This window comes from Cnephaeus nilssonii (genome assembly GCF_951640355.1).
Source record: "Cnephaeus nilssonii genome assembly, chromosome: 19".
NCBI classification, from domain to species: Eukaryota; Metazoa; Chordata; class Mammalia; order Chiroptera; family Vespertilionidae; genus Cnephaeus; species Cnephaeus nilssonii.
Window position 1 is genome coordinate 21823670 of NC_137090.1, and position 22722 is coordinate 21846391.

A 22722-nucleotide genomic window follows, 5' to 3' on the forward strand; every position below is an offset into this window, starting at 1 on the left:
TGTTGCTCTCCACCGCCGCCCCACCCAGCTTCGCCGCCCCAGCCAACCTCTCCGTCAAGCCCATCTGCATCTTCCTCCTCTCACCCTCTCCTCCCGGTCCTCTCCCACAGACACCAGCACATTTTAAAGATGTTTCCACTTTATAAATCATCCCTCTCTGGCAGCCACTGAGCTGCTCCTCAAACAACACACACACAGGCCCAATGTGCCTTCCCCTTGGCCAAGGAGGGGGCTGGCACTGGGAAGCGGCACCCGTGGGGTGAGAGACTTGGGGTTCACGCTGCCCCCATCACGTTATGGAAATAGGAAAACATGGTCCCTTCCCCTTCCCCCATGGGGGCATCTCCAGGTGCCCCATCAATGCAATCCTGCAAAACCCTGCAGATCCCCGAAAGGAGGACAAAGCAGCTGCCCAGGGGGCAAACTGCTGGAGCCGGGCCCTGGAGTCCCTTATTGACAGTCATTCACATAGTGCTGCCCCTTCTACCGGCCTGGCGCCTGGCGGGGTAGCCCCTGTGGTTTCCGCCACCCTGTGGGGAGTACTCTCCAGAGTGGGGCTAAGGCCAGAGCAGTGAGGGGAACTCGCGTCCTTTCCTCTCCCCCCCCCCCACCCCAGGCTGGAGACCCCGAAGGCTGCTAGGGTGCCCTGGGGGATACCCATTGCTCTATCCGTCATCCCCTCCCCCGAGTCCATCTCCCAGGGCTGACCTGCCCGCCTTGGTGATGATCATCTCCGTGCCCGCCTCGTGGAACTTCTTCCAGAGCTCCTTCTCGTGCAGGCCCACCTTGATGTTCTCGATGGTCTAGGGAGGGGAGGGAGGGAGGGGACGCGTGTCGGCCCGGCCCGGGCTCCGGCAGAGCCCTCAGAAGGGAGGGCACGGGCCCAAGGAGCTATGCAGAAACACTGCCAGTCCGGAGCCCACGCCCCAAGATTTCGTTTCACGGAATTATCCCGTACCACTGATGAATTGTTAAGAAATGGAATCAGTAGCTGAACCCCCTCCTTCGGAGCTGCGCCTGTCGATGGGCCGGCAGAGGACACGTGAACTGCCCGCGCCGCGGTGGATGACTCCACCTGCCCGGACGTAGGCGCAGCCCGGGGAGAGCACAGACCCAGGAGGGGCGCCTCCTCCGCCCGCCCGGCGCCCCCTCGGACACTGCAGGCAGACCCGCACCGGCGGGAGGCGTGCGCACGCAGACACAGTCATTGTCCTCGTCCTGTTGTCTCCGTGACCTCCCGGTGAAGTCCCCGCGGCGGCTCCCACGCACACTCGGCCGTCGGGGCCGCTCTTTCCGCCGGGTCCTAGGCTTTCACCCCCGACCCCTCAGGCTCCTCGGACTGGACACTTGGCCTGGGCTCCCTCCCCCTGTCCCAGAGGGCTCCCTGGGGGGCAGGACGGAAGGCAGAGAGCCCTGCCGGGGAGCGCCACAGGCAGGCAGCGCAGGACGCAGCCAGGCCCCAGGAAGCGAGTCCTGCCCGCAGTGGGGGGACTGACCACGGGAGGCCCTGCACACGGGCCGCCGCGCGACCGCTCCCCGCTCCCCGACGGCCGCCGCGTCCCTACCTGCTCGGCGGCGGCGGCGGCGGCGGCGTCGGCTCCGGGGCCCGGGGAGCTGCCGAGCGCGGCTCCGCTGAGGTCCGAAGCGGCCAGCGCGGGCTCGGGGGCGGTGGCAGCGGTGGCCTCGCCGAGCGCTGGGCCCGGGGCCCGGAAGGCCTCCTCGCTCTCCGACAGGCCCTTATCCTGCAGCATCTCCTGCGGGCACAGCACACACCAGTCACATGCCCGGGTCCACACTGGCCAGGGGCCCCCAGCCCTCTCGAGCTGAGCGGGGTGGGGGTGGAGGGTCTTGGACAGGGTGGGGAGGCCGGCCTGGCGCACGTGAACCCCGCCCCCTCCTGAGCCGGGGGAGGGAGAATTTGCCAGGGCAGGACCCTCGCCTCCTCCCTCTGGGTGCTGGACCTGGGAGGGACTGCGTGTGCGGTGCAGGGTCTGCCTGCCCAGGGTGTGGGCTGTGTGATGAGTAGGTCGGGGGGAAGGACCGCCCTCTCGGCATTGCCCCAGCTGTACCCCCAGTCCCTCCCTCCTGCTGGGCTCCAGTGGAGCCTGCGGCCTGGGTCTTTTTCCGCTGTTCCCTAATAACTGGAGTCCTGGGGCCAGACAGACAGGAGAGGGGAACGGGCCTGGAGGGCAGGACCCAGGCTCCTGGGTTCCACACCTGCAGAAAGGCTGGGCAGCCTCCACCCACTCTCAGACAGCAGTCAGGTAGAGCCTTCCTGAACCAAAGGCGTTTACTCCTGCACATCCCCACTCCCACAGTCACCGTGTGTGTCACCCCCCGCAGCACACACCCTCACACCCAGACACAGCCCCCTCGCACAGCCCCCTCGCCACCCAAGCAGCCCCTCTCCTAAGTGAACTCAGCCAGGAGCCTCCCAGCCTTGCCCTCACACTCACCCGCCCTGGCTCACACGTTCAGCTCCAAGGGGCTCTGCTCTGGGACAAGGGACCCAGACCCTCCCTCCCAGCTAAGCACCAGCCTTGGGTGGGTTCCCTTCACAGGCGCAGCTATCCTTCACCAGCCTGCCCATGTGCCTGCTGGTCCTGGGATATCAGGATGAGAGCCCAGCCCACAAGGACCTGCCTGTCCTGTCTCCATCGTGGGTGCATCCCTGCATTAGCTTCGCTTCTCCTTTCGCCTCCCTGCTCTTCGCCCTTCTCTGGGTCTGGATCTGGGCAAGTTGGGCGGCGTGGGCGGGTGGGGGGGCGTTCTATGTCTGGCTGCCTTTCTATATGTCTGTCTGTGGTGGAATGCTCCCCTTTCTCTTCCTACCTTTCCCTGTTTTCCCCTGGATCCCTCTGGGCATTCCAAGGCCCAGGCCCCTTCACCTCCTGTCCACCGGCCTCCCCATCCCAGAGCCGAGACAGCGGCTTCCAGGACCTCACAAAGTAAATAAGCCAAGTGCAACCGGAGATAAAAAGGGGCCAGGGCCAGTCGGGGCTGGGAAAAGCCCGTAAAGATAAGGCTGACAGCCCGGCTGGTCCTCAGGCCACGGGCAGCAGGGAGCAAGGCGCACCCACATGGTCAGCGCCAGAACCCGCCTTGGGCCACGTGCAGGGACCCCAGGCTTCGGCTTAGAAACCCAGGAGCCCCTGGTTAAGGGGAAACTGCATGGCAGGGGTAGTTGCTCACTCTGGCGCAAGACGCTGGTTTCAACTATATCTGGTGCCAGTTGGGATGGGCGCCCACGATCTGCTGGTCCAAGATGCGGCGGGCCCTAGGTCTTCTGCGGGACCCTTGTCACCCCCTGAGCCGGGCAGCGGCTCACAGCGGCTTCTCTGCTGCCTGTGCCCAGCAGGTCCTCTGAGGGAGGCCGATCCGCCGCCTGGACTCGGGACCAGGGTTCGCCGCGCTCTCCTTCTCCTAGGGGCTCACCTCTTCCTTTTCTCTCGGTCAGGGAGCCAAACCCACAGCTCGCCCTCACTGGAGCTCCCTCTAATCTCCCCTTCTTCCCGCCTGGCTGGCCCAGAGCGGCGGTCCCTGTGGTCCCCTCAGTCCGCGCCGCTCGCCCCGCTCCTGGACCCTCTGCCGGCTCTGCATCCGTCGCTTTCAGCCACCTTGCTATCCAAGAACAGCATTTTCTTTGCACCCTAGATTCCTGGCGGTATTGTTCTTGCACTGGGGGAATTGTTGTGTTTTAATGCTCTCTGTTATCAGAGTAGTAGTCTGCTCAGTTCAACAATATTAAGAACCTTTATCCTAACACATAAATTATTGGTTATTTTTTATCTTTAATACTATATGGTTCAAGTACTGGTCTGATTTATGCCCCCTCATTCTAGGGCCTAGTTTTCCAATAGGTCTTGTCAATCGAGCATTGTTTTAATTTTGACCCTGTATCCCTAAAATGTTTCCTCGGTCTCTGTGCTTTGTCACGTTTCAAAAACGTATTTACCATACTTGGACTATTATTGTTCTCAATAGTCACGTTAATTTTCTTCAAATCCTTTTAATACTTAATACTTGCTGTTATTTTGCCATTATTTGTTTTGTTTGGATTGTTCCTAATACTCCAGGTAGTCTTCATCACATTGTTACAATATCTGTTACCTTCTCATTATTGGCAATGCTACAGATCTTAATTTGCTAGTTATTTTTCATCACATCATTACTTGTTGCTATTTTGTCATAATTTGTAATATTGCTGTAGCTCTTAATATTCTGGTTATTTTCATCACATTGGTACAATAGCGCTTACTACTCTACCATTATTTATAATGTTGTTGGGACTATTAATACCTTGGTTGTAAATTGTCATATCACTCCAGCAATTCTACTTGCTGTCTTTATTTGTATTACCATAGCTCTTAAGATTTGGGTTAATATTTATTTTAATAATTCATTGTAGTATCAGCAATAAATTATATGGTAGTATTCTGTCAATTCTACTAATATTACCATTTCCCTGAATAGTATTTCTCAGTCACATTTTTATCATTTTTACACTATTACCATTTCTTATACTATTGCTATTGATTTTAATACAGTGGTTCTTATCACATTGTTCCTGTATTTGGAGTTACTTTGTCTATGATCCTTTTACATTTGTGGTTACAGTTTTCACTTGGTTCTGAAAGTGACTAGTATTGTCTTGTCGTTTTAAAGCCCGAGTATCAGTTATGCTGCTTAGCCCGTTTCTTTGGTAATTGCTTGCTCACATTCTGGTCATTCTTGATCATCGATCGTTATTCACATATATTGCTCCTTGCTTTAATTTTGACGATATTCACCGTCAGTAGCTGGGCCTTCTTTCATGGCCTTTTCTATTCTGCAAACTCCAATTTCAAAGCTACCTCGGCTTAACCTGGTTCCTTTGGCGCGGGCTCTTTCTATGCTCTTGGGTCCCTAGACCCAATTTGTCTGGTTGCTTGGAGGAGAGAAGGGCTCACGCCCCAACCGCTGGGAGTCGGGCTGAGGCGGCAGCCAGATCTGAGGCACTTCTCGCTGCCCTCCTGTCACCTAAATCGTCCCCGAGGTTCTTACCCGGTCTCGGTCTCCTTACTCGCCCCCTTTCCAGCTGATCCTCCCTGACCCTGCAGCCTAACCCTGGGCTCGGGGTGGCCCCCGTCCCGCACGCCTGGCTCACCCGCATCCCCGCCAGAACCCACACTCACCCTAACTGCGCTGCCGCATGCGGAGGCGCCTGCGGCCCGAGTCCACTGCAGGCTCGGGTTCGAGGAACACTGGACAGCCGCGGCTCCGGATCCGGCCGCTGGGTCAGGATCCCTCTGCCCGCCGCGCCCTCGGGTCCCGTCACATCCCGGCTCTGGAGCGGGCCCTTGATCTCCGAGGCTGCACTTTGGGGCCTCAGCTCCCTCCTCCTCCCTCCCTCCCTGCGGGGACGCCCCCCCCCCTCTGACGTCGCCGCTGTCAATCAGTCTGCGCCCGCCGCCCCCGGTGGCGGGGGCCTCAAGGGTCCCCGGGCTCCGCGGCCCCGGACCCCCAGCCCGGAGCGAGCCGCCCGCTCCCCCACCGCGCGGCCCGGTGCCCTCCCTGCGGCCCTAGGGCCCGCCGGCCGGGCCGGGCTGGGAGCCCGCATGGTTTAGATTAGCGGGGCGGGAGCGCGGGCGAGAGGCCCGGCCGCACCGCGCGGCTGGCACCGAGGCTTGACATCCAGGACGGCACGCCTCAGCGCCCGCGAGGCCCGCGCCCGGGGCGCTCCGCCGCGGGGCCTGCCGGGCTGGGGCCGCTTCCAGCCCGCCGCCCTCCACCCAGCCCGCCGCGGGCTCCGCGCCCGCACACACCCCGTCCGAGCCGGCTCCCCGCCGCGCACGCCGGGTCTTCGCCAGCCCGCTTCCCCGTGCAGGGCCCGCGCGCCACGGCCCCGCGCTCCATCCTCCGACCATGCCCGGCACACATTCTCACACCTCCGCTCAGGCCCGCGCGCACTCCCGCTCCCAGGCTCCGGCACCGTCGCGACGGCCGGCACCGTCCTGTCTGAGCACGGCCCCTCTGCTCACCAGACCCTGCTCGTCGGGGCCCTGCCGGGGGCCCTGCCGGGAACGGGCGCTGGAACCGGCCTGGCGCTCTTGGAGTTGGCCGTGGAGGTCACCGGCTGAGGGCAGCCTGCTCTCCGACAGGGAGGAGGCCTGGAGCAGCGGTGCAGGCAGCGGGGAGGTGCTTCGCCAGCCTCTGAATCGGAGCCGAGCGGAGGCCCGGACTCCAAGGTGCCAGGCTTGGCAGAGCCTCTTGGGGAAATGGTGGAGAGGACCAGGACTCTGCCAGCAGCTCCCCGAGATCCCAGAGAGCTGAAGAGGAAGCCCAATGCCTGCTCCAGTCTAGGGAGCCCTGCTTGGAGCCAGCCAGCCTCTGGGCCTCAGAAAGTGGGGACCCCTCCGCTGCCAGACCTCCCTGCGCAGCCTCTGACTCCCACTGTCTCCACTTACCTCTATTTATCTCTGTCCGTCTGTCTGTACCTCCCACTGTGTACCACGGCAGACAGACCCATGTGGACCTCAGCTCATGCCCAAGCCTCACAGCCTAACATGCCCAGAATGCTAGGTCAAGGGTAGGCCTGCCCACTATCCCAAAGGCCCCAGAGTCCTCTGTCGAAGGGATCCCATTAGCCCCTTGCTTCTCAGCATTGGCCGCATCCCTCCCTCTACTGGTGTCCCCAACCTTTCCAACCAGCCTCTGTTCCTTTCCAGATTCTGACCTCAAAATCAGATTGAGGAGGACAGGAGGGGGACATTCCTTCCCTGGATGGATCTGTCCCTTTTCTAATGCTAGGACACAGGAAGCCAGCAACAGTGCCTCCTCCGTCCCTCCTGCACTCAAAGGAGGAAGCAAAACACCAACTCAGAAAAGCCAACTGCTGGGTCAGGCCTGTCACCCAGCTCCACAATGGCCCACTGCTCACGCATCCCTCTCTCCCCCAGCAGGACCAGATCCTGCTGCCCCACCTTCCCTTCATGACTTGTCTCATGGAGTCCCAAACCAGGAAGGGGAAGTAAGATCTAAGAGGGGTGGAGAAGCTTAATCCTCCCTGCATCCCACCTCCTCCTGAAGTGGAAAAAGGGAAGGCCCTGGTGTTTCAGGAGGTGCCTCGGGAGTCATGTTTCCTGTGTTACAGAGAAGGGGATGACACGCCTCAGCTTCTGCTCCCAAGCCCCCTCCCATGTCCTCTCCAACAGCCTGTAGGGAAATCCCTTGTAAATAAACAGTATACAGACTAACCCACCAACTACTGTGCTGGAATGGTGAATAGGGAAGGCAGTAAAGCTCCAGGTACCATGGGAAGACTAGAGTTGGGCCAGATTCTGGGAAGAATGTGTTGATAGTCATTGGAGGAAGTTCATAATGAGACCATCCAGTGCGGCTCTTTAAAGAAACTAAAGTGGAGCCTTTCTGTAAGTGTAAGGCTTTCTGGAGACCCATGGACTCCTAGTCACGAACTTTGGACGCATAGTCCAAATCAATATCAACTTGTTTATGTTGACGTGGAGAAATTGGATATGGAAGGGACAGACAAAGTTTTGGTGATGAAAAGGAAGGCGCAAACCAGCCAGCAAGCAAGCAAGAGAGGGAGGTCATGCACACACATTCTCCGTTACTAGAACAGAATGCTTTATTTCGTTGATTCAAAGACACACATTTCCCACATTTTGACATCTCTGAAAATGGGATACATCTTAAAATCAATGGTGTGTCATAGCTTAGTGTTTTTTTCTTCTGAGTGGTACATAAAAATAATAGAGTAGCTGACAATTGATGAAGTACAGTATTTGCTGTTAAATGGCCTGCGGAGAAAAGATTACTCATTTCCCAAAATTGATTTGAGGAGTTCAAGGTACAAAAATTCTTCTCAACTAGGTGAGCAAATACTTGACCATAACCAAGCATCTATCACACCAACTTGGCTTAGGGGAAAGCCCTCAGGTTTGGTGTCTGACTCACCTTGGTTTTGAAACCTGGCTCTGACTTCTGCCTCACCATTTAGCAGCTATGTGACCTGGGGCATGTCCCTTAACACTTTTATAAAATAAGGATAATCACACCAACCTACTAGCTTATAGTGAGGTTTGGCTAAGTTAATGCATGCAAATGTCTGGCATATGGTATATAGTTCCCAAGTATTTTAAAAATTTATTTTATCACATCTCTTTCCTAAAAAGGCTTAGATGGTTTATAACCTAAATAAGCTAATAGCCAAGCCAGCCTGGCCCAGTGGTTGAGCATCATCGACCTATGAACCAGGAGGTCACAGTTTGATTCCTGTTCAGGGCATATGCCCGGGTTGTGGGCTCTATCCCCAGTAAAGGGAGGGGGGGCATGCAGGAGGCAGCCAATCAATGATTCTCATCATTGATGTTTCTATCTCTCTCCCACTCCCTTCCTCTCTGGAATCAATAAAAAATATGTATTTTTTAAATAAGCTAATAAAAATACAAGTAGAAAGACAAAATAGAATCAAGCAAAAAGGAGAAAGAATATATGCTATCATTAAGTGTTGACAAAGTTGATGAGAGCCATATCTAGTTTATCAACAGCAGGGCAAATGGTAGTTCTTTATTTCAGAAATATGAAGATGGTATTTCTTTGGTGAAGGGTTGGGGAACAAATTTCATTGTGGCCCTAAATTTTAAAGTAGTTTATCATGTAAGTTTTTATTCTTAAATCTGTACAGTTAATTGCCATTTACAAAGTGGTTTCACAGCTACTATCTCATTTGGTGCAGTATTAATTCTATTTCATGATTCATTTACCCAAAGAAATGTTTATCAAGTGCTTACTATGTGCCAGATACATAAATAAGAGGAAAGACCAACTAACCATTCCATTAGTTAGTCAATTGATTGGCCAACTAGTTACTAACTGCAAACTTGCTAATAATCAATCCCAAAGGGAACAGGGGCTACAGAGTAAGCTGGAGAATCCCTGTCAGTGCAGAAAGATGGCTCTCCCAGAGCCTAGCCGGAGAGGGGGCGGGAGGGGGGCGGGCGCGGTTTGGTTGAAGACAACTACTTGAGCTGGCCCCGTAGTGTAGTGAAAAACCATTACAACTTTTTTTTTTTTAACCTAGGTTTTTGGAACATGTGATAAATTCCAATGTCAAGCCACACCCCAAACCAACTGAGTCAGAATCTCTGAGAAGAGGGCCAAGTTTGAGAACCACTGCTCTGTGCCAAACACGGAAATCCCATTTCCTGCTCTCCTGGCCTCCCTTGTAGCTAGGAACAGTCATGTGATCCAACGTTGGGCAATGAGGCCTAAGTGGAAGGCTACAATGGAAGAAGGTTGGGGGATTTTTTGCTTTCTTGATAAAAGGGAAGACACAGTCTTCTTTTCCCCTGTAGATGCGATCCTTGGCGTTCTCATCCTCTAGAGACCTTGAGGCAAGAAGGATGAAGGCCGATATGCTAAGGATATTGGAGCAAAAAGAGCCTGCGTTCCCACCGGCATCACTGAGCAGGTAAGCCAGTGCTGGCTTGCTTCTTGTAATGTCTGGGTCTGTTACAGCCAAACACACTCCTGAGACATAGGTCCCAGCTTCGTGTTGAGAGGCCTTAGGTACCCCATAATGAAAGATACTTATCTGAGTGTCTGTACATGTACATGCCTTCCCAAATACGGGAAGCAAAATCCCTCCACATCCCCTTCCCAACCATGTTATTCTGTGTGTGCTATGACCTAAGGCCAGGCATCCGATTAAAAAACTCCACCCCCCCCCTCTGGCCCCACCAAAAGGAAAGGATGGTTGAGGCAGCAGGAATGTAGCTGTCCCCTGTGGCTTTATTGTTACCCAGTAGCCCCCAATCTTTGTTCTGGGATTCCCCAGCCCATGCCCCATTGGAACTATCAAGCCCAGGACAACTGGGGTGGAGGCAGGAGTTGAGCTTGTTCTGGAATAGGAGGATTGGGCAAGGGGGATGGGTAATAAGTGGCAGCTGCTGCTGCAGGTGCTTCCCTCATACACAGATGCAGGTCTGTTTACCTGACCTCTCACCCTGGCCGCCCAGGCCTTCTCCCACCGAGAGAATTAGGAACTTCCAGTTAGAAGGATCTGAGGACGGGGCTAGCCTGCTGCCTGACCTGGGTGAGGTAGGCTGGTCTGAGCCCCCTCAGGACTGAGAGGGAGGCCGTGAGTCACCAACCGCACAGGTGGGTCCCTGCTATGACTTTCATTTGAGGCACTACAGACACAGGAATGATCCGATCTGGGTTTTCCATAGTCAGGGCTAGCAATGAGTGGGTAGCTCTTCTGTTCTAGAATCCGTATCTGCAGGTGGATTATCTGCAGAAGATCAGACTTTCTGCCCCATTACATGACATGTTCCTCCAGTAAAACTTCTCTGACACTGAGGATGGTATATCTGTGAGAGCCGAGTAAGGTTAAAAAAAAAAATTGTAAGTCAGGGAAATTACTTAATTACTCAAATTTCTTTCTTTTCTCATCTTTCTTCCTTCCATTCTTCCTTAGCATGGATTATCAAACACTGGCTTTTAATTTGGATCCTCAAGGATTTTTTTGAATGAGGGACTAAAACAAATTAGAATTCAAGAATGAGAGAGTATCAGGAAGCCTTTGGAGTTTGAATCTAAACAAACCTGAATTCAGGTCCTCAGCAGGCTGTTTACAGAGGAACCTACGCATGATCAGCTTTAAGCCTCTATTTCCTCATCTATAAAATGAATTTAATAATAACGACCCTATGAGGGTAGTAAAAAGGATAAAGTGATATCATAGATAAAAGTGCGTTTGGAGCTCAGAATAATACTTATTTAGTACCTACAATGTGCCTGGCAGGGTTCTAAGAGTTATACATTCCTGCATTTCAACCTTACCACCCCATCAGTCGGGTGCTATCATAATATCCATTTCACAGATGAAGAAATCGGGTAATTTGTCCAATGTCATCCAACCAGAAAACGAAGTCTGGATTTGAACCCAATTAGTTTGGCTCTTCAGTGCCCCTACTTTAAAATATACCGCTCTGCAGTCACTTAACCTAAGATGGTTTCATTTGTTAAACAAGGACAACAGTACCTCTCCCACACGGTGGTTCTAAGAGTGTAAAATACTGCCTGACACACTGTAACACTAGCATTGTTATTGTAAATAGGACTTGCCCAAGGTCTCAGAAGAAGAAAAGAGGTCCTACTGGACTTATAAGACTCCAGAGCCCAAGATCTTAACTATTCTTACTGTTCATTTTCTAAGAAAGAAAATACTAACCCGGAGTCCAAAGAATTAATCTTCTCTCTCTTTAGACTCCCAAAACAGAAACATAATACATCTTTTTAAATTTTTTTCTGAACATATTTTTATTGATTTTAGAGAGGGAGGGAGAGGGAGATAGAGATAGAAACATCAATGATGAGAGAGAATCATTGATTGGCTGCTTCTTACATGCCCCACACTGGGAATCCAGCTGCAACCCGGACATGTGGCCTGACTGGGAATCAAACCTCGACCTCCTGGTTCACAGGTCGATGCTCAACCACTGAGCCACGCTGGCCGGGCAACATAGTACATCCTTTATGTACCAAGAATTTCATGCTCTGATTCCCAATGACTTCCACCAGTTGGCCACTGGAAACGTGAGCCGGATCCATGGGAGTGCACTGCTCACTCACCAGGACACAATGATGGTGGAATGGAGAGCATTCCATGTGCAAAGATGGTGCTGATGGCACAGACCCAGGCACAATGGGATAAGGACAAATGCGCGCTCATCTGGAATAAAATCCTCTATTGTTCCTTACCTCCACGATCCATAAGCTCCCTCTGTCTAGCCAGTGTTTGGGAAGTGCATGCTCACATCTAGCTTCAACCCCTCTTGCTGCAGTGGGTCCCTTCTCGGTCTCTAAGAAATCAGAGAGAGAGACTTGCTGGGGCGCTGTTAACTGGTCAGACCTCCAGTAAGAGTTTCCATTCCCTCATTCCATTCCCTCCCGAAGCCGGGTGGATGGAGCTGTCCCAAGAAACCCTGGGCCCAGGAGCTGCGCCAACACTGGCACCGAACAGGCACAGCCCCCAGTCTGTGCGGTCTTGGAAGGCAGGGCGGGGGCTGGGCTCCTCCAGCATCCAACAGGCCCCAGAAGGGAGGACAGGAAGGAGTCCCTGCATTTTCTGAAGTTTCTCCTTTGAACACGGTCCTTTATTTATTGGGCTTCATTTAACCTCAGCCTTGTCCTCCTGGGATCATTTACTTGGTAACTGCCACTCAGCCTGCTCTGGCATTAACCTCATAATCCTACCGATTTCCTCCAAGCTAGTTGGGGGTTTTCTCGACTTCTTCCTGACTCCCGGTTCTGGTCATTACTGAGGAGGAGGCCCCCAGATCGGTAAGGGCCTGCCGGGAGGGCCCTCGGGTGGCTCCTTCTCCCACCTTGGCCCTTCCCAGGCGGCCAGAGACGGGTGGGAGCGCCTCGTTCCTTAAATGGGAGCGAAGGCCACCGAGGGCCACTGCCGCCACCGCCCGGAGCTTCCGGAGTGGCTCCTGAGGCTGTCCTTCAACCCAGAGAGCCTGGGCTCCACCAATCGCAACTTGGTTCGGCTGGAACCCCGCCCCCTCCGCCATCTTGGATTCCGGGGCCCAATCGCTGACCGGGAGTGGAGGAGGGTGGGGCCGCGGCCGCAGGGCCTGCCCACGTGGCCGCCCGGCCGGCCTTCCCGCCACCTGCGCCGGCGGCCCCTGTCGAGCTGCAGCTGCAGCTCCCAGACACCACTCCAGCCAGTCGCCAGGGGATTAGTGTCCGTCTGTCGGTTGGGACAGCCTCAGTGGGGGTCGTCCCGGCCCAGACGAGGGCCTCCCCTGCACCTTCCCCAGGACGACGCCCCCCAGAGCCCGGAGCGGGCGGCGCGGGTTGTGTTGGGGGGTCCGAGGACCCGGGGTGCTGATCTCTCCCAGAGCTGTTGTGTGGGGTGACGGGAGGCCCCCTCCCCACCAAGCCCGAGCCACATGTGCTGGGAAGTTTATTTCCCCTTGTTCTGCAGACCGGGCGCGGGGATTGACCCTGGGAGCGACCCCGGTGTCAGGAGGCATTAATGATCTCCATACGGCAATAAACAGGCAGGCCGGCTGCTCGGTGTGGAGGTGCCCTGGAAGGGGCCGCCTTATTAGCCTCACATGCGCTCGTGGGTAGGGGCTTCATTAGCGGGGCTGCCCGTCCGCCTCCCCTCCCCCAACATCCTTGGGCTCCATGGGAACGTGGTCGAAGCCGCTGGAGTCCCCCGGCTGGTCCTCTGCTCCCCGTGGGCCTCCTGGAGAGGCAGCCTGTTCAGGCCAGAGCTCGGCCATTGGCCCACCTCTAACAGGACTTCTAACTTGGTCCTGATAAAGTCTAACTTAAAATCCTCCAGAGGCCGAGACCACGCATTCTGAGTCAGCTGCCATGTTGTCTACAAGAAGGCCTTCCTCATCTTTAACTGAAATCTCTCCTGGTTATTTGAGCCCCATTTCCCCCCAAGAGCAAAGGGAATAAGTAAAATAGGTGGTTATCAGCCTTGGGAGTGGGGGAAGGGGGGAGGGTGTAAACAACCTTTAGCAACTGCCTAGACTATTAAAATCACAATCTGATTTATCACACGTCTCTCTCCAATCCATCTCCCTCAGGCTGGTTACTTGTTCTAGGCATGGGCTTCAGTTTCCTTATCTGTGTAGTTCATTTAAGGTTCACGTGCTGGGCACAGTGCTAAGCAGTAGGGGCGTGAAGCTGAGGAAAACCCAGGCCCTACTTTAGGGGAGCTCCCAGTCGAGTGGGGGAGACAGACTAATAAACGAATGCAATAATAAAATGTGCTCAGGGCTATAATCTAAGTCCATACTGAATGTAATGAGAGTACAGAAGAGGGAATAAGCAACTCATGCTGCCTTGTTGAGGAAGGTTCTCCGAGGAGATGACAGATGATGTGAGTCCGTCTTTGAAGGATGAGTATGTATGGGATCCCGAGGCAGAGGCTGTGGAAAGGGCACAGAAGGCTCGTTTGAGGAGCAGTGGGGCTGCAGAGGTGGAAAACGAAGCTTCGTGGAAAAGCAGAGTTTGGGAAGGGCCTTGTAAACCATGTTAGCGACTTGATCGAGACAGCCCTTGCAGAACGTTGAGCTCCACAGAGACAGCCCAGGGCAAGTGAGAGCCAGACCGGCACTGGGCGACTCGGAGCCTTGCTGAGAAAAAATAACTAAATATGGGCAAAGGAGATCCTAAGAAGCAGAGGCAAGATATCATCGTACACATTCTTTGTGCAAGCTTGCCAGGAAGAGCCCAAGAGGAAGCACCCGGATGCTTCAGTCTACTTCTCAGAGTTTTCCAAGAAGTGCTGAGAGGTGGAAGACCCTGTCTGCTAAAGAGAAAGGGAAATTTGAAGATAAAGGCAAGGGTGGACAAAGGCCCTTGTGAAAGAGCATGAAAACCCATTTCCCTCCTAAAAAGGAAACAAAAAGGAAGCTCAAGGATCCCTTTCTACCCAAGAGACCTCTTTGGCACTTACTGTTTTGTTCTGAGTATCAGCCAGCAATCAAAGGAGAATCGTGGGCCCGTGCATTTGTGAAGTTGCAAAGGAGCTGGGAGAGATGCGGAACCGCGCTGCTGCAGGTGACAAGCTGTCTTACCAACAGAAGGAGAAATATGAAAAGGATATTGCTGCATACTGAGCTAAAGGAAAGCTGATGTGGCAAAAAAAAAAAAAAAAAAAAAAAAGGAGTTGTCAAAGCTGAAAAAGCAAGAAAAGGAAGGAAAATGAGGGAGATGAAGAAGATGATGAATAAGTTGACTCTAGCACAGTTTTTATTTTTCTTGTCTATAAAACATTTGAGCTCCTCCCCCTCCCCTACACACCTCACTCCTTTTAAAGAAAAAAAATTAAGGCTGTGTCTCAGAGAGATATCCAACTGTGGACATTCTTCATTGTTTTCTTTAACGAGTATGTATTGATCACTATTTTAATAAGAAAAATAGAAATAGGAACAATAATGATACATAATAGCTAACCTTAAACATTTACCATATGCCAATATGCTAAACACTTGATATAAATCCCCTAACTACGTGGTTGGCAAACTGCGGCTCAAGAGCCACATGCAGCTCTTTGGCCCCTTGAGTGTGGCTCTTCCACAAAATACCAGGGCCTGGGCGAGTCTATTTTGAAGAGGTGGCGTTAGAAGAAGTTTAAGTTTAAAAAATTTGGCTCTCAAAAGAAATTTCAATCGTTGTACTGTTAATATTTGGCTCTGTTGACTAATGAGTTTGCCGACCACTGCCCTAACTGAATGCAACAACATAACATAGACACAATATCCACATAAATGATTTTATTTAGAATAGCTTTATAGAAAAGTTGCAAAGATAGTACATAGACTTTCCATATAGCTCACTATATTCCCCCTACTGTTAACATTTACACTAATATGGTGTATTTGTCAAAACTAATGGATCAATATTGACACAATGTTATTAACTAAAGTCCACACATACTTCATTCTGATTTCCTTAGTTGTCACCTCATGTCTTTTTTCTACCCCAGGATCCCATTCAGGTGATCACCTCACATTTAATTATCATGTCTCCTTAGGCTCCTTTTGACTGTGACGGTTTCTCCGACTTTCCTTGTTTTTGATGACTTTGACAGTTTGAAGGAGCGCTAGTCAGGTATTTTGTAGAATGTCCTTCGTTTGGGGTTTATCTGATGTTTTTCTCAGGACAAGATTGGGGTTACGGGCTTGGGGAAGGAAGGCCTCAGAGGTGAAGCACCCTTCTCATCACACCCCATCCAAGGTGCATATTATCAAGATGATCATATCACTAATGATGTTGACCTTGACCAGCTGGCTGAGTAGTGTTTGCCAGGTTTCTACTATGAAGCTACTCCTCTCCTCCCACCCCCTCCATGCTGCAGAAGTTGGGAGGAAGTCACTGCACAGCCCACACTTCAGGAGTGGGGAGTTATCTCTCCGAGGGAGGAGTACCTATTGTGGAATTCTTCACGGTAGATTTATCTGTTCTCCACAATTATTTATGTACTCAAGATTTATTTATATCATTACAACTTCATGGGTTTTTATTTTATACTTTGGGTTAATATCCAACACTGTTATTTTGTCACTCAACTTGTTCTGGTTGTGGCCACTGGGTGCTCTTTCAGCTGGCTCCTGTGTCGCTTTGACATATGATGGTTATTATCCACCTTTTACAAATGGGATGGGAAACTGAAGTTGAGAGAAGAGCAACAGCCCAAGGGTCTCTCTGTTGGCAAACAGGGGCTCTTTCTAACTTCTGGGCAGCAAGTATACCCACTATACTCCCCTGTCTCCACACAAAAAAGTATACAAACACATACATATACATTTATATGTTTTTAGGAATTTAGGAGTTTGGGTGATTTTTTTACAAAATTTTTCTTAATCTATTATCTTTGGCTATGGTTTTCTCCTCATGCATGTGTGAACATCTAGTTTGTTCCCACTGATCCTTGTTAGATATCTAATTTTATTCCAATAAATGATTTATTGTTAGACATTTCAGTGATTCCAAATTTTTGCTAATATACACAATGCATGTCTGTGGCCATACCACCCTGAACGTGCCCAATCTCGTCTGATAGACACAACGTAGAGAAGAAATCATTAACTACAAAAGAACTAGAAATTTAAAGGTAGGTTTTAAAACACCTTGAAAAGATGGACACAAATGCTTAAAGATACCTAAAGGATGCAAAAGCACTTCATAAGGAACTAAAAATATGAAGACTTCCCAAACGTCAGCAGTGGCTGGAAGTGTTCGTCACTTCACTACACGGAGCGTTTCTGCTGCAGCACCTCCCACCGCGCATGCGGCCTGGCGCACTGTGCACCCCTCAGAGCTGCGGAAGAAAGCCGGATCCTCAAAGGAAGGCTCCACTAGCAGCCCCGCACCGTGGCCCGCCACTCCCCAGCCCCGCTCCTTGATGCTCCAAGCATGCCCGGTTGTTTGCACCCATGGGTTACACTCCATTGTCTCAGCCACCTGGGAAACTCCTCTATCCCCACACTCAGTTGGCACTGTGGGTTGCTGCGGCCTGACCTTTGTGCCTTCCAAAACCCTGTCCCATCCTTCATCTCCCCTGACCCTCACAACAACCCTGTGAGGAAGACAGCTGGGCTCAGAAGAGGAACTGAGGAAACTGAGGCACAGGGGTTAAGGGACCAAGTCAGAAGCAGAGGCAGCCAGAGCTAGAACCCAAAGGTCTCCCCCTACATCCAGTGCTCCTCCCCACCCTCTGGCTGCGGCCCGTCTCTGCTCTGGACACTCTTCTGTGGGAGGTGTTAACGCAAGACCTTGCCTGCCTCTTGCCGTTGTCTTCAAAGGCAGTTGTCTCCTTGCATCTGCCAACAAAACAGGGAGCAGCTAATAGCAGAGGTCCCACGCTTCTCCCCCTGACAACAACGTGGAAGCCAACGCCAAAGTAGGTAGGAGGAAAAGCCCATCGGAGGGCTGACCACTGGGACCACAGGTACTGCGCAGCGAGCCTAGACCAGGCTCCTCACACTCGGCGCCCTTGACGTTTGGAGCTGGATAATGCTTTGTCAAGGGGGAGGGGGGGGGGTTGTCCTGTGCATTGTAGGATGTTTAGCATCCCTGTCTTCTGCCCACCCCAGCTTGTAAAAACAAAAAAATGTCTCCAAATATTGCCACATGTCCCCTGGGCATCCAAGTCACCCCTGTTTAGAAACACTGACCTAGATTTTCAGGACTGTGTCTGCCTCGATTGCATTCTTTTCCATAATATTCCATATGTAACAACTGTGACTTGATTTGTATACCTTTAAAGGACTTTTCACATCAATCAATCTGCACATTCTTTTTCATCAGGCATGGTGTTCTGATTTGGGATTGTAAAATACGGTCGCCGTGGCTTGTTCTCCTAGAGAGGGCAGTTACCGTCCTCCAGGGGGAGGGAGAAGGCAGCTAAGGCCTGAGCTCTTGCCCTCTCCCCATCGGCCCAGCCTGGGGAGGAGCCCAGCAGCGTGGGGCGGGGTCTGGAGGCAGACTCTGAGGTCTTCGGTGATCTCTCGCTGTGAATTAGACCTTTCCTGAGGGTTGTGATCCCGCTGCCACCACACACCTTCCTTGTGGCTGGGGCTTTGCCTGTGGAAACAAGATGGCTGCCTGCAGAGTAGGAGGGCTCGTAGCCATGGTGACGCGTCCCCAGGGCCTGAGCAACAGAGGACTGAATCCCCCACCCACTCACCCCACCCTCTGCTCGCCCTCACACCACCTTCTCAGCCTAGGGATAGCTTTACCAGGTTAGCATGAGTTCTCCAGCCAGAGGAGCAGAAACACCAGCTCATCAAAGGACTTACATGTTGATCCAAGTTGCAGAATCGCTTAATAAAGCCTTTACCCTTCTTAGAGGTGGTGGGATTGGGGAAAGAGAGGGGCTGTTTTTTGTTTTTCCCAGGATAAACCTAAAGGTCAGGAGCTTCTGAAGGAAGAGAGTGTTAATTAGATGGGGGGGATGTCTGGCCCAGGAAGGCTCTGGGAATGGAGGGGGGAAGTTGATGGATTCTCCTTGGCCAGAGGCAGGTGCGTGGACGAATGATTCTTCAAACTCCCTTCTAGTTCTAAGTCCTCTGCTTAGCTTTGGACAGTGATGACCCCTATGCCTGAAATGGAGACCCAGTCAAGCACTTTCTCTACACTTACCTGATCTGAAAATTTACCTGCGGGTACTTGTTAGAAATAAAGATTCCTCGGCCCTTTCAGTGATTCTGACTCAGTAGGTCAGGGACGAGTCCAGATGTTTTTAATACTTGTAACAAGCACCTCAGGCAAGTTTGGAAACACTGAGGAGGTGAATTCATATTCTCTGCTCTGGGCATATATATTTTTTTCCATCCTGGCTCCTCTCTCTCTGAGAACTTGGCAAGCTCTGTTAGAGTCCTGGGCCTCCTGAGGCCGCAACCTGCATGATCCACCTCCCGGTGCCAACCAGATGCCTGCACGGAGTTGGCCTTCAATGCATATTTGTGGACTAAATAAATTCTCAAATAGGCCTCTCCACATGCAAGACACATACCTGGTTTTATTCGAGCAGAGGATGCAGTATTTAGGGTCCAAAGCTTTATAGATTTTCTTTTTCATTAACTTTATTGAGATCTAATGTATGTGCAATAAATTGCACCCATTTAAAGTATTAATTGGATGAGTTCTGACAAATGTAAACAGTGGTGTAACCACAGCCAACATCAAGATGCAGAATATTTCCATCCGGCCCAAGAGTCCCCTCCTGTCCCTTTTCAGTGAATCCTTCCTCTACCCCAGCCACAGGCAACTTCTTGTCTTCTTGTCACTATAGATTGATTTGCATTCTGTAGGATAACATGTAAATGCGACTGTTCAGTATGTATTCTGTTGTGTCTGCCTTCTTTCTTTCAGCATAGCAATTTTGCAATTCATCCACTTTGGTGGGTAGATCAGTGTGCCTTTTATTGCTGAGTAGTATTCTGTTATATGGATACGAGGTGCCCAGTGCACGAATTCGTGCACCTTGAAAGGAACTGTGGGCCATGAGGCTGTGGTGGGCACAGAGGCAGATCTCAGCCCACCTGTGTGCCCCCGCCCAGCCCCTCCCGCCACGGCCCCTGGTCCCCTGTCTGCCAGCAGCCCCGCTCCCGCCGCCGCTCGCACCCACTAACAGCGCCGGCCCCGCTCATACCCGCTGATGGCGCTGAGCAATCAGAACCAGTGCGGGGTGCTGTCAGCGGGTGCAAGTGGGGCTGTCGCTGGCAGCGGGTGCGAGAGGCGGCTGCTGGCCCTCATCACCCCTCAGGAGCAGGGAGAGGTGGAGAAGCCCTGAGGGGTGATCGGGGCTGGCAGCCACCGCTTGCACCCGCTGACAGCGCCAAGCAATCAGGGCCAATGCCAGGCGCCAGCAGCAGGTGCAAGTGCCCAGGGGGACCATGGCACGCGCAGGAGCAAAGAATTTTCAGTAACCACCAGAGGCTCCCCCAATGACAGCGACCAGCGCCCCACATTGGTCTGGCGCCCCCACTCACCTGCTCCACCATCCCACCGCGGCAGATGCCCACCATGTTCCGCACTCTGCCGCCTGCTGCCGATGCCCGCCATGTTTCACGCGCGCCCTCTGGTGGTCAGCGCACTTCATAGCGACCGGTTGTTTGGTTGTTCCGCCATTTGGTCTATTTGCATATTAGGGTTTTATATATAGAGATTACCACAATTTGTTTGTTCCGTTACCTGTGGATGGGCATTTAGATTGTTTCCAGATTTGGCCATTGAAAATAAAGCCTCTATAAACATCTGTGAACAAATCATTGTGAGGGCATATGTTTTAGTTTCTCAGGGAATTGTCTAGGACTGGAATAGAGATGACTGGGAGTAGGGACATCAGCAAAACCTCTCCCTCATCTATTAAATCAATAAACCTTTATTAGGATGATGATGTGCCAAGCCTGCACTACACGCTAAGAAAGCCAGACAAAGAGGGCTCTCACGACCTTTACAGTGTGGTCAGCACCGTGGCAGGCGTGCCCTGTGCGGCGCGGCCAGCCCAGCCAGGCAGGCCAAGGGCCTCACACATCTTCAGACCACATTCCACCACAAAGACTTCACTTGGGATGAAGTGCATGAGGGAAAGTTTTTAAGGGCTCAGAGGGAAACACTTGTGGACTAAATTATCATATTTTTCCCCCACTTAACACCGAGGTAAATTTTCCTGAGAGCCGGGAGTTTCCACTGGGAGGAGAGAGAAGTGTGGATAGACCCATCCAAGTGAGCTTGGGCAGAGCCTATGAACAACCAGAAAGAAAGGTATACTGTAATCCCCCCATATCTGCAGTTCTGCTTTCCATGGTTTCAGTTACCCACCGTCAATCATAACCTGAAAATATTCAATGGAAAATTCAAGAAATGAACAATTCATAAGTTTTAAATTGTGCACCATTCTGAGTAGGGTGATGAAATCGCATGCAGTCCCACTCCACACCCTTGCCAACACTTGGTTTGTTTCTAATAAAATTCTAACCATCTATTGGGTGTGAAGTGGTATCTAGTTGTGGTTTTGATTTGCATTTCCCTAATAACTAATAAAGTTGAGCATATATTCAGGTGCTTATTGTTTATTGATATATCTTCTTTGGAGAAATGTCTATTCAAGGCTCTTTGCCCATTTTTTAATTGGGTTTTTTTGTCTCTCTCCTGTTGAGTTGTAGGGATGCCTTATATATTTTGGATAGTAAACCCTTATCAGAGCCCATGGCTCAGTGGTTGAGCATTGACCTATGAACCAGGAGGTCACCGGTTTGGTCAGGGCAAATGCCCAGGTTGCTAACTCAGTCCCCAGTGGGGAGCATGCAGGAGGCAGCCAATCAATGATGTTTGTCTCTCATTGATGTTTCTATCCCTCTCCCTTCCTCTCTCTCTAAAAATCAATAAAAACACACACACACACATATATATGTATGTATTTAAACTTATCAGATGTGATTTGCAAATATTTTTCTGTTTTTTCCCCCACTCTCTTAATGGTCTCTTTTGATGCACAAAGTATTTAATTTTCTGAAGTCTAATTTATTTTTTACCAGTCTCTTGTGCTTTTGATGTCATGTTTAAGAAACCAATGACAAATTTAAGGTCATGAAGATTTTCCTCTATGATTTTTTAAAAATATATTTTATTGATTTTTCACAGAGAGGAAGAGAGAGGGATAGAGAGTTAGAAACATCGATGAGAGAGAAACATTGATCAGCTGCCTCCTGCACACCCCCCACCGGGGATGTGCCCGCAACCAAGGCACATGCCCTTGACCGGAATCAAACCCGGGACCCTTGAGTCCGCAGGCCGACGCTCTATCCACTGAGCCAAACCGGTCTCGGCTTCCTCTATGATTTCATCTAAGAGTTTTATAGCTTTAAGTCTTACATTTAAATCTTTGATATATTTTGAGTTAATTTTTATATATAATATAAAGTAAGAGTCTAACTCCATTTTTTAATTTTTTGTATGTGGATGTCCAGTTTTCCCAGCACCACTTGTTGAAAAGACTGTTTTTCCCCCATTGAATGGTCTTGACACATTTGTGGGAAATCAGTTAACCACAGATGTGAAGATTTATTCCTGAGACCTGAATCCTATTCCATTGGTCTATTCTAATACCAATACCACACTGTTTTGATTACTGTAGTTTTGTAGTATGTTTTGAAATTAAGAAAAGCAAGTCTTGTTCTTTTTAAAGATTCTTTTTGGCTATTTATGGTTTCTTGAAATTCTATATAAATTTTAGGCTGGATTTTTACATTTTTGCAACACCATTGACCCATCACTTTTATTTATTGATTGATTTTAGAGAGAGAGAGAAGAGGAGGTAAAGGAGAGAGATTGATTTGTTGTTCCACTTATTTATACATTCATTGGGTGATTCTTGTATGTACCCTGACCAGGGAATCAAACCTGCAATCTTGGTGTATCGGGACAATGCTCTAACAACTGAGCTACCTGACCAGGGCGAGGACCCATCACTTTTGATTTGAAAAGAAAATCAGTGTCACATGTTACTGTGGAGAGAGGTTCTGGCTAAAGAACAGACCTCATAGAACCAACCTGAGTCAACAGTGCTTTGTGGCTGCCAATAAGCAGGTGAAGTTGGGCTCTACTTAAACCAGTTCAGCAGGAGTCAGGCTCCTGTCTTCTGTGCTCTACCTACTGAGGCCCACGTTTTTCTTT

The 22722-nt window shown here is 51.2% G+C and overlaps 1 protein-coding gene and 1 pseudogene across 6 annotated transcripts in view; one reads left to right on the plus strand and one right to left on the minus strand.

The window, feature by feature from the left end:
• The window catches only part of TBX4 (T-box transcription factor 4), a 31247-nt gene extending 25143 nt beyond the window's left edge, over positions 1-6104 (minus strand). For 2 of the 5 annotated variants that reach the window (XM_079798152.1, XM_079798149.1), the window contains exons 1-3: positions 5175-5347; positions 1566-1754; positions 709-803 (exon numbers count right to left, since the gene is read on the minus strand). In XM_079798152.1, coding sequence (XP_079654278.1) covers positions 709-803; positions 1566-1751 — 281 coding nt within the window. In that variant the 5' untranslated portion in view covers positions 1752-1754; positions 5175-5347. Of the gene's footprint in view, positions 1-708; positions 804-1175; positions 1246-1565; positions 1755-2832; positions 2903-5174; positions 5348-6020 lie in introns of those variants that run through there. The other 3 variants (XM_079798150.1, XM_079798151.1, XM_079798153.1) reach the window with 3 other exon arrangements.
• An 8087-nt stretch (positions 6105-14191) lies between these two features.
• On the plus strand, positions 14192-14771 carry LOC307115448 (high mobility group protein B1-like; annotated as a pseudogene). The gene has a single exon. The product of its transcript is annotated as a high mobility group protein B1-like (transcript).
• The last annotated feature ends 7951 nt before the right edge of the window (positions 14772-22722 follow it).